The 12,738-nt window shown below is 40.0% G+C and overlaps 1 protein-coding gene across 1 annotated transcript in view; it reads left to right on the top strand.

The window, feature by feature from the left end:
- LOC126106453 (uncharacterized) overlaps nt 1-12,738 on the top strand; it is a 143,560-nt gene that overhangs the window by 27,039 nt on the left and 103,783 nt on the right. The window contains exon 2 of the mRNA XM_049912740.1: nt 3,531-3,863. Coding sequence (XP_049768697.1) covers nt 3,531-3,863 — 333 coding nt within the window. The remainder of the gene's footprint in view (nt 1-3,530; nt 3,864-12,738) is intronic.

Below are 12,738 nucleotides of genomic sequence, written 5' to 3'. Positions count from 1 at the left end.
TCTATGGCCCTCTGAGTCTCGTGGACGAATAGCGCGAGCTGGGTTTCACATGACCGTCTTTTTCGAAACCCATGCTGATTCCTACAGAGTAGATTTCTAGTCTCCAGAAAAGTCATTATGCTCGAACACAATACGTGTTCCAAAATTCTACAACTGATCGACGTTAGAGATATAGGTCTATAGTTCTTCACATCTGTTCGACGTCCCTTCTTGAAAACGGGGATGACCTGTGCCCTTTTCCAATCCTTTGGAACGCTACGCTCTTCTAGAGACCTACGGTACACCGCTGCAAGAAGGGGGGCAAGTTCCTTCGCGTACTCTGTATAAAATTGAATTGGTATCCCATCAGGTTCAGAGGCCTTTCCTCTTTTGAGCGATTTTAATTGTTTCTCTATCCCTCTGTCGTCTATTTCGATATCTACCATTTTGTCATCTGTGCGACAATCTAGAGAAGGAACTACAGTGCAATCTTCCTCTGTGAAACAACTTTGGAAAAAGACATTTAGTATTTCGGCCTTTAGTCTGTCATCCTCTGTTTCAGTACCATTTTGGTCACAGAGTGTCTGGACATTTTGTTTTGATCCACCTACCGCTTTGACATAAGACCAAAATTTCTTAGGATTTTCTGCCAAGTCAGTACATAGAACTTTACTTTCGAATTCATTGAACGCCTCTCGCATAGCTCTCTCCACACTACATTTCGCTTCGCGTAATTTTTGTTTGTCTGCAAGGCTTTGGCTATGTTTATGTTTGCTGTGAAGTTCCCTTTGCTTCCGCAGCAGTTTTCTAACTCGGTTGTTGTACCACGGTGGCTCTTTTCCATCTCTTACGATCTTGCTTGGCACATACTCATCTAACGCATATTGTACGATGGTTTTGAACTTTGTCCACTGACCCTCAACACTATCAGTACTTGAGACAAAACTTTTGTGTTGAGCCAACAGGTACTCTGAAATCTGCTTTTTGTCACTTTTTCTAAACAGAAAAATCTTCCTACCCTTTTTAATATTCCTATTTACGGCTGAAATCATCGATGCCGTAACCGCTTTATGATCGCTGATTCCCTGTTCTGCGTTAACTTTTTCAAATAGTTCGGGTCTGTTTGTCACCAGAAGGTCTAATATGTTATCGCCACGAGTCGGTTCTCTGTTTAACTGCTCAAGGTAGTTTTCAGATGCATGAGTGGGGCCTCCAGAGCCCACTCCTGATTTTTATACAGAACATTTTATCACTCTACACTTTCAAAGTTCGCGTCAGTGCTTTCCACAGTGAACCCCATATACAAGAGAATGGGGGTCCCACAGGGCTCTGTCCTGAGTATCCCACTCTTTTCAATTGCCTTCAATGGTCTCGCATCAGCATCTCCCCTCCTATATGCTGACGATTTTTGTATTTCCATCTGCTTCTCTTCTATTTTCGTGGCTGAATGAAGGCTGCAGAGAGCTGTATGGAAGGCACAATTGTGGGCACAGCTTTCAGTTTTCGGCTGCTAAAATTTGGGTCATGCACTTCTGTCGTCATCGTACTGTCCATCCCCACCCAGAACATTATCTCGATGACCAACTACTTTCTGGGATTGGTCTTCGACGCCCATGTAACTTTGCTTCCCTATCTTCGTCAGCTTAAGGACAAGTGCTGGTGGCACTTTAATATTATTAGATGCCCGAGGCATACCGAATGGGGTGCTTATCTTCCTTCACTGCTGCAACTGTACAAAGCCCACCTACAGTCCCGTATTGACTATGAGAGCATGGTGTATGGTTCAGCATCGCTCTCTGAACTGTGTTGCTGGACACTATGCACCACTGTGGAGTTTGGCTTGTGACTAGAACATTCTGAACGAGCACCACAAAGAGCCTCCTTGTGAAAACTGGCATTCCTCCATTGCAGCTCCAGCAGCAACTATTGCTTGCTAACTATACTGCCCACATTCATAGTTTGCCTTGCTATCCAATTTACCATCTCCTTTTCCTTAACACGGTGATGTGTCTCCCACAACGGTGGCCCAGAACTGGGAATCCCCTCGCCGTCCGTATCCGCTCGCTTCTTAATGAGCTGAACGCTTTCTCCCTACCACCTTTTCTTTGGATCCACTTATGTACACCTCATGGTCCATACCTTGGCCATGGCTTCGACTGGACCTATCACAAAGCCCAAAAGGCTCTGTTCCACCTGAGGCCCTCTGCTGGCAGTTTCTCTCTCTCCTCAGTGAGTTCCAGGGCTCAGAAATAGTTTACACTGGTGGATCAGTGGTAGACGGTCTTGTGGCTATGCTTACACTCACATTGGACATACTGAACAGCGCTCCTTGCCGGATGGCTACGGTGTATTCACTGCAGAGTTGATAGCCATCTATCGTGCCCTTGAGCATATCCGCTGCTGTGCCGGTGAGTCCTTTGCCATTTACAGTGACTCCTTAAGCAGCCTACAAGCTCTCAACCAGTGCTTCCCTTGACATCCTTCGGTAATGACTATCCAGGAGTCTCTTTATGCTCTCAGTGACCTTCATTTGGACCCCAGGACATGTCGGGATACCGGGCAGTGAACTTTGCTGACAGCCTGGCCAGATAGGCTATAGGTAAACCAACTCAGGTGATCAGCTTGCTGGAGACTGATCTTCGATCGCTTTTCCGCCGCAAAGTTTTCGCAATCTGGGATACTGAATGGTGCACCTTCAGTACCCAAAACATACTCTGTGTTATCAAGGAGACAACAAACGTGTGGTGGTATAGTTTTCTTTATCTTTTATTTTCTGACCTGTCCTTTTTTTCGCACCGTCCTTCACTTCACCTGTCTACCACAGTAATGTATTTAGATTTCTGTTCTTATTAACTCTTGTAACATGTTTTTGCAGTAATCCCTGCTATATTCACCACCTTTAAGCTCTCACATTTTCAAATCTTATCCAGTGCAGTTCCCAATGATCAGATTTTTCTTCTCACCTCATCTGGTACAAGTCTACCCTGACATGGGGTGCTGGGCAACTTTTCCATTACTCCCCCATTTCCTAAAGCTCTCCAGTCTTTTCCTTCGTAACTCTTCTGTGCCCTTCATCCCTTCTGCCTCCACTTGGTGAGGTGATTTTTTTTTTATCAATCCAATTATGTTATATTTGATTCTTTTTTTATGTGATGATAAACCTGTATAGTCTAAAAAAATCATTTGTACATTAATTGAACATTAAAATAAATTGTTTAGTTCAGCTGAATGGAGAAATTGATGTCATTGGATACATTAATTCTTCTCTTGTTGCTACAGAACTTTCCTGTCAATACTTCCACATTCATATTATCCTGACTTTGATAATCCAGCAAGAGACCCCACCAATGAAAGTAACATCTGTGATATTAAACATAGATATGTGTTTCCTTTCATGTATTAGTTTGGCTCTGGTAGCTCTTATTTCAGCATCAGATATCAAGAGGCAAAATTATGAGCTAAATTGTTTAAGAGAATGATTTTCTTTATTTATTATTATGAGAGAGAGAGACATTCATTTAAACTTTCTTCATATGACCTGTTTGTTGCAGTCTGCCGCTGATGCGCTGGGAGCCCTTGTTGGTGCAACAACTGCTGGAGAAACAGTGTCGATGGACCACCCAGTTACATTAGTGCCGCAGTTAATAGATGGGTGTGTGTCATATGCCGTGCAGTTTGCTAACGGAGAGGATGAATCTGCAGATGTCGGCAGTACTGAGCAGCAGGAGGCGACAATGGAAACCTCGTGTGCCTTCTCTTCACCCACAGAATTTGCCGTGTCAGTGACAACGGCACCCGAAACTAATCAGGAACAACTGCCACCACTTCCTGTACTTTCTTGTGTACGGGAACACAAGTCCTTACCAATCGCGGCTAAGACTCAGGTAAAGGCCGCCACATAACAACAATCACATAACTGCAATCAGTAGTGAATTGCCTTCTCTCATTGACAGCAATAAAATCAAATAGGGTGAAGTGGGGTAAGTGTAACCATGGAGTTAGTGTAACCACGGCTTATGGTGCCTTAAAGAAGCTTATTTTTACCTCTGACCTATCACACATGTTAATTTTCTCCTTTCTTTGTTATATTTAACCATAAGTTGTCAAATCTGACATAAATTGGTAATTAATTTTTGGACTTGAATTGACGTCTACATTTTCACTCTGCGAGAGAGTGACATGCTCAGAATTTGGTCTGTCATTTTTGCAGTTTTAAAGATAACTGCACAATTTTTTGGTTACAAACTAACTTTTGCATGATAATTTCAAATATGAGATTTGTTTTACTCTACTGATAAAGCTCTTGATATGCCAGGCATGGTTACACTTACCCCAACTTTTTCCCATGTGGGGCAAGTGTAACCAGGGGGTGGTTACACTTACTGGAAGATATTTATTTATTTAAGCCATAACCTTGTTTTTGTTATCACACTAGATCAACTAAGCTGGCCTTCCTGTACATATGGATACCAGAATACCTGATGTGCTGGATTTGTAGGTCTACTGAGTTTGTGTGAGATATATTTTATTTTTTATTTAAGTCTACTATATTTTTAAACCACTTTCCTTTTATAAAATATGACTCAGAACTGTAAAGAATGCCACATTTCAATTACAGTACAGTATGTGAAGCATTGTTTGACTGACAACAATGTTGAGCATGATAATTCATCTTGCAGCCAATGGATGTAGCAGTGTTTAAGAGAGTGAAATCTACTTGGGACCAAAAGTTAACTCGTCACCAGAGACATCATCAAGGGGTAAAAATTAGCAAACTTGACTTTTCCAATCTCCTCACTGCTGTATGGAATGAAACACCACCCGAATTGTTGAAAAGTGGTTTTCAAAAAGCAGGAATATTCCCTTACAGTAGAGAAGTAATTGATAAAACGATAATGCCGCCATAGACTGTGTGGAAGCTGTCTCCAACAGAAAGTACTCAGATTTTTGGGAAGCTTCCAGCTGAACAACCTCCAGAATTTTATAGGCCTACATCTACTGAGCCCTGCAGTTCTCCCAGTATCAGAGCTCTTTCTCTTCCATTACCGAGCTAACCAATGTTTCATTATGTTCTGGAGCTTCTGATTTGTCATTTGAAAGCCTATTATTGGCCCGGTTAGCAAATATCGTAGATTGGCGGCTGATGCGCAGAGCAGTCTTGAGTTATAGTGGGTAGTCTCCACATGACCCATGTTTACATTTAGTGATTTTGCTGTTTCCCCTTTGTTTACCCTCACGTCAAATGCAAACAAAACGGATATATGTGGCCGGGAGATATCAAGTGAATTAAAATACATTCACATAATTACGGAAGGCTAAAATATGTTATTAGTTTTAGATTTTATTTTATTTCCACCTTTGTGACAGTCAAGTATTAATCGCCTTCCAGAACAATGAAGTTATTTTAATCCGTTTGCTAAAGAAATTTTACTTTTATTAACTTTTTCAGCAGAGGCAGTCAATTATTTGAAATGAAATGTTTAATTCCACAGTACTAGCTGGCTTCTGCTGTTCGCTGAATTTCAAGTGCACATTTTCATCTTCTACCACGTATGGCATTATGCCATAATAAAGAACCAAACATGATATAATACAGCACTGGTGCTCCAAGAAAATTTACATCCCGAAAACCACACTGAAAAGCTTAATATCTGGTAGAGGTCTACTTCATTGGGAATCTGGACATATGAATGTGCACTTTAAGTATGCACTTTAAATGTGCACATTTTAGTGTGGTTCACGAAATTCCGATGCTCTTGGGGTATCCTCTGATGTATTGTTTCTTTGATGACATAATTTATGATCTTTCAATGTCTTACACGTATGTACGGGCTCTCTACATCATGGTAGCTGCGCAAGTGCCATGTCCCATTATCTGTGCTCTCTGGCAGCTGCTGAAACGAACCTATTTCTAACCGGTCGCAGGAAAATATTGTGAATGGTGTTTTGAAAAGTGTTACTATCAAAGTAAATATCCTTTTACGTAAGTTGAACTACGTGCGAAAATGTACCATGAATTTCTTAAATCACAGTGCGTTTGACTCTCATTTAAAGATCAGCTCTTTGATGATGAGCCATTTTAGAAGAATTTTGAACCCTGAAGATCAGACATTTATGTCATTGTTAAAAATTTTACTGGCACATTTGTGTGATATAGATCAACGTTAAATGCGAAAGCCTAGCTTCTCTTGCAGCTTATTAACCTTAGAGACCAATATTATATATGAAAGCTTTGCTTTTCTTGTAGCAGCACTACGTATATTAATTTGAACTATTAACTTTCCCTGATTGTGTGTTCGTGCTACTTAACAGTGATGTCACTTTTGGCTGGTCCTGTGCTCTGAATATCTGCTGTCATCGGCTGGCGAGACCACATGACATGAGCTATGACGCTTACAAAAGCGCATCGCAATCTCGATTTCAGTGATTCGGAAAGTAACATGTGGTGTTTAGTGGAATTCCAATGTATACTTTCGTAATACAAAAATACACAGTGTACGTGTTGCTGCACATCAAAGATATTTCCTAAAGGTGTCCCCCCCCCCCTCCCCCGAGTTTTGTTTTCCAAAGTGCCGGGAAATTCTACACCCATGTATAAAACCATAACCATTCAAAGGATTGATAAGTTTTGCAGTTCCGAGGGAAAATATACTGTCACTTAACACAGAAAAAGTATGATTTCACCCAGGAGATTGTGTATTTTTAACCGGGAAATCCAGGAATTTTTTTTTCCTTGTCTGTGTATACACCCTGTTATAGTAAAACACAAGTGATCTCAACTGAAAGGGTTGCTACCTGGACCAGAAATACAGCAGTGTGAGATGTAGTTAATAGTGGTGTAGACAAAATGACTGCAGCTCTTCTTCCAAAGCTGCGCAACAGAATGTTCAACACCTAAGGAAGACTTTGAATAGAATGTGACCTATGCCAGTCCTATTGAGGTGTTGTCTTGACAAGCACTAGTGCTTGTGCCTAATCACAGCATTGGAAATTACGACTGATCAGAAAAGAAAGCACGCAATCTGTTGTAATAATAGTGCAGATTTTCTCTTGTTGTGTGTAATGGTCATTACAGGAACTTCAAATTAAGGGTCAGATATGCCAACAGCCCTTTGACATATCTGTAGGAGATGCTTACCTGTGTGTGTCGTGTAATGTAGGCTGTAAGTGTACTCGTCCGTCAGTCACGTTACTTGTAAATCCTTTTATTCCAAAGCCCAGATGTTGATTGTTAGGAACTTTAAAGTTGTTAGGAGCTTTAAACGAACTTTAAATAACTTTACACAACACTGTTGAAATATATTTTCACGTGTACTGTCCTTATTGATGGCGGTCAGCTTTTAAATGCTAAACATCATATTCATGACAGGTCAGTAAAATGCAAAGACCACCATGAATCCGACAAAAAATTTAACAAGTGTTAATAGTTGCCTATACTCAGTAAATGTTCTGTTGGAAATTTGTTAATGACTACATGTGAGTATAGTTCTGCATCAACTGACCATTTGAACATAACACAGTGAATGCACAACTGAGATTGACTTATATTAAACTTAACATAATGAGTATTGGAACCAGACTAGGTGAACATTACTTGATAAATGCTTAAGGCAGGCTTGCTAATTGTGTATACTTAACTGTACTCTAATATAGACTGACATGGAACTTTACATAAATGATGACTAACTGAAACCCTCAGCTGCCGACAGTTGTTGTTGTTATACCTCGATGTGGACAGCTGAAAATGTGTGCCCCGACCGGGACTCGAACTCGGGATCTCCTGCTTGCATGGCAGACGCTCTATCCATCTGAGCCACCGAGGACACAGATGTATAGTGCGACGGCAGGGACTTATCCCTTGCACGCTTCCCATGAGACTCACATTCCCAACTGTCCACAATTCTACATATGTAATGTACCTTATAGACATTTGCCCATCCACTCATTACTCGCGCACGCTTTGGCGATTCCCGTAAGAGTTTGGGCAACCTGTGCGCATTCGCACAGACAAAGGTCAATGGCTGGGTAGTCTTTAACTATATATATGAAGACAGTAACTATTCTCGAAAGAACAGAATACTGTTGATGACCGTGCAGCTTTTTTTTACATAATTACAACTTGTTAAACATAACTAACTCACTAACTGACTGACCGACATAACACCGTGCTATAAGAATATTACTTGATGACTGCTTAGTGCTGACTGATTTTGAAGAAATAACTACGTAATGCTGACTGACACGTGAGCTGCACCTGATGGAGGTTAAATAGAGACTGACTTTGGCTTTAATCCACAGCACCTATTTGAAGACACAGGCAGTAAGGCTGTTACAAATTATCTGACTACAGTATAATTACATATTCAACAATAAAACAAAACACATTGCTAATGTTTAATACGTAGAGAAATAAGTTTTTTAATTAAGAATAGGATAGGTGTCCTTCAGATGGCAAAATTTATGAAGGTAAAAGTGTATGTATGGTGTCCTAACAGCTTTTCTGTTGCTTGCTGCTGTTGGTAAATGTGTATGTGATGAATGATGAGAACCGTGTGGAATGTGGGAAGCCAATGACATTGCTCATTTGTAATTTCATGTGCTTCATTAAAGTAGATAGTTGGTGTTTTGTTTCATTCAAAGAAATTTAAGCTGAACTATCAACGCCCCAGACTACACAGGCATGTTTCATTACACAAGATGTTAAAGACCAGGACAGGAAGATCTTTTGCTAATACACAAGTCTGTAGCCTAATAAAAAAAAATTATTTGCCATGGAACTAATAGAATTTTCCAGTCATTGAATCTATAATTAAAGTGGATACATTAAATAAAGAATCTGCTCACCAAGTGATGGCAGAAGAACACATATATAAAATCATGGAAATCTGTAAGCTTTCGGAGCCAGTGGCTTGTTCTTCTGGTTGAAGGGGAAGGAATATGGGTGAAGGAAAGTGACTTCTTCCCCCTTCAACCCTTCTGCCAGAAGAAGACACCACTGGATCTAAGCCCTTGCAACTTTCTGTACCTTTATATATGTCTTCTCCTCCTGCCATTTGGTGTGTGCCTAAAAAATGTATAATGTAACTGTATAGACAGTTACATTATATTTTCAAATATTATTTCAATCTTTGACTCTAAGACCAAGATAATATGTAGAAAGAATGGCTGACAAGGTACATTTTTAGTTTTCTTTTGAACTGCTTGTATTCTTAATTTAATGCTTTCTTATACATGGAAGCTTGTTGGATGTCTCTGAATCAGAGTACATAATCCAGTGGCAGCTCACAAGTATACATTCTGGGTATTCACAAATTTTTAGAATCAGAAAAATTTGAGAGTGTGAAATTAATAGCCACTGCCAGTAATAATGACAATAATAATAATAATAATAATAATAATAATAACAATAACATGTGTAACTCATCTGACAAAAGAAAGAATTGTTTTGTGGAATTTTGTTGTTTGGTAATAATTAAGTACAGTTTAGGGCAGTAACGAGGTAATGTATAAGCTTTTGTAACTCACCATTTCGCACCTTTGTATGTGGTAGTTTCTGTGCTTTTCCATTTTTTTTGGACAAATGTACACGATCTCTAATAGATGTTTTAGTTCACGAATTTATGTCTGGGCTGAAATTCAGATATTCTTACACTTCACCCACACAACAACTTGTGCTAACTGTACACTTACTTGTTAAATGTTCACTTGTTGTCAAGTTTATTCGATTCCATCAGTCTCTCAATCAAAGGATCTGTTCTCAGAGGCCCTGGTTCCTTTGTGGCTAACGTTTCGTGCTAATTTACATTTCTGTTCCCAGAATGCGATTTTTCACTCTGCAGCAAAGTGTGCGCTGATATTAAACTTTCTGGCAGATTATAGCTGTATGGTGGACTGAGACTTGTACTCAGGACCTTTGCCTTTCGCGGGCAAGTTGTCTACCGACTGACCTAGCCAAGCATGACTCGCGACCAGTCCTCACAGCTTTACTTTTCTGTTAGCATTTAAAATAGATTTAACATAGTTTATGTTTACACTGCACATGAAAGCTGATTCCCGCATAGTAAACAACCAACTCCAGCCACAAGTGCCACTTGTGGAAATGATTAAACTCAAATAGTAATGTGATTGCAGTCTTTCTCGGCGTATTCCACTGATGAATTCTTCTCTGACAAAGATGATGGGTACGAAACTCATTGAAACATTGCGGAAAGACGACGCCACCACTTGGCTGATAACCTGAGAAGAATTCATCAAGTAGTAATGTCTACCAACATGGCCACTTTACTAAAATGCAAATGAGGCACTGGGATCCATAAGCGCCTAAAGCACTCCGCCATCAATCCAACATTTAAGTGAATATCAGAAAACCAGTGTGACAGCTTTTTGTGAATTATCATATATACAATGTGGGCCTACAGCACAGATAAACATATCTCACCATAAGATCAACAGATTTCAGAAGCATGAATAACTGCTAGAATCTCACAATCGACGGTGATGTACCTTACGCCCTTATGGTTCTCCTAAGGGAAACTCGCCATCGCAACCCCCTCAGATTTAGTGGAAATAGGACCCAGTGGACAGCCTGTCAAAAACTGAACACAGATCAAGCATGAAAAGACTGAGAAGGTGAACTGAACTGTGAAAAGAAGAAGGAATGTAGAAACTGAGAACGGTCCGAGTTCAAGAAGTACAACATTGAGCACAGACGAATAGCCATAGCGTCATGATTAAGTGGTGACGAAGTTGAACTACAAAGCGGACAAGCCCATGTTCAAAGCTCCATCGTACCAATTATTGTTTATTTGTTTTTCACAAAATTATGAACTGTCTGTCCAGTTATTGACGTGTCTGTTGGTTCAGATTTCTGTTTGTGTTGTGGTGTAATGCCCTTTTGCAACAGTAAAGAGATCCATAATGAAAGTTGATTCTGCACAACTACTCTGTTAGCAGTGGAAAGGAAGTGGCTTTCGAGTGGCAACCACAAACGTTTAATGACAAGGCAACACGTCGAATGAATCCTTCACTGAAAGACATGTCTGGTGTGTCACACACAGCATTAGTGACAGTATGTGTGTCACATGATAGGAATCTCTTACCGAAGAATCTATTTTGTAGGCCTGGTGAGTATGAGAGATATGCCTCCTTGCCCAGTTTAGGTGTTCGTATGAATGTGATCACTCCCAAGGAAATGATGAAAACATAATAGTTTGTCACGCAACAAATGAATGCAGCAGTTTCACAATCTCAAAGTTTTCCCTGTGCTGTATCAAAACATTTTTTTTTAACATTTTTGAAGTTGTGTTCCATTTTGTAAGTTCTTACACTTGAATTATTTTGTTGTAACATTATTCTCACCCAGTTATTTGTTGTTTTCATTTTGTATCATCTGCTCTCGCCATTCATCACATTTATTTGCAAGGTAATATATTCTTAGCACTTGACTCATGTTCTATAACGAACGTATAGTATGACAACTGCCAAAACTACAGAAAGAGAACAAACATTTCAATGACCAAACGGACAGTTGACAATTTTGTGACAAAAAATAAAATTAAAAAAATTGGCACGAGGGAGTTTCGAACATCGCTCACCTGCTTTGCAGTCCAACACTGTGTCCACGTTAACCACGATACTGCGGCTGTACAGATGTACTCAATGTTTTACTTTTTAAGCTTGGACCATTCACTGCTTCTATTTTGCTTTCTTTCACAGTTCAGTACACCTCCTTCCTGTTTTCATGCTTGATCTGTTTTCAGTTCTTGACAGGCTATTCACTGGACCATCTTAACACTAAATCTGAGGGTTAAGGGAGGGGGGGGGGGGGATGTTGAGGAGTTTCCCTCGTCAGCACCTTACATATACAGTATATAGTAAGTCAATTAGCATATCTGAGGAGTGGGCTATTATCTAGCAGGATTTATGCCGAGCGGACAGGGGTAAAAGTCTGCCACAGTGTGCTACGACCTGCTGGCGCTGACGTAAACTTGTAGTTCAGTGGCAAGGGCTAGCTGTGCATATCATGAACAGTGCACATTGTTTATCAAATCCGTATGTATTTAGCCCGTAAGGCATTTAATGTCACGCGAGTTGCACATGTGCAAAAGCACAACTAAAGATGTGCTCATGACCCTCATCGCAAGTTTCAGGGAGTCTAGAGGAACAGTAGTGCAGTACGTTTAAGTGCTGTATCTTTCAGATTGCAGCATCTATGTTATGCTTAACAGCATTCAAAGAAAAATAACCAATGAATCTGCAAGGTGTCGAAAAGTTGGGTGTTCATATGATCTTGTGCTCTTACACAGCAGCAGCCACTGCTTAACTCCATCCTGAACCATAACAAGGAGGCAAAATGATTAGTGTGTGTTATCATTGTGTACATCAAAGTTCAGCTGAATCTAATTTTGACTGCCAGTGACAGAAACCATTGAGGAGTAAATATATTTGTGTATGAGTATAAGAATTCAAATGCCATTAAAAAAGAAAATAATTACAGTTGTCAATAATTGTAATAATACAAAGGTGATAACGTGTAAACAATTCTGTTTTACTGTGTACCAAAAACAAAAGAAGGGAATAGGATGGTTACACCGGGTGCTGGGGGTGATACGGAAAGAAAACGAAGTGCAGGATGAATGGACAAAAGGAATTATAATACCATTGTTCAAGTAGGGTAGTAGAAAGAAATGCACCAACTACCGAGGAACCACACTGTTATCACACTGCCTTAAGTTAATGGAAAAGGTCATAGAAAAAAGA

This window comes from Schistocerca cancellata, chromosome 10 (assembly GCF_023864275.1).
Source record: "Schistocerca cancellata isolate TAMUIC-IGC-003103 chromosome 10, iqSchCanc2.1, whole genome shotgun sequence".
In the NCBI taxonomy this organism is placed as follows: Eukaryota; Metazoa; Arthropoda; class Insecta; order Orthoptera; family Acrididae; genus Schistocerca; species Schistocerca cancellata.
The sequence above is the reverse complement of the archived record's forward strand: the minus strand, read 5'-3'. Positions and strand labels throughout refer to the sequence as shown.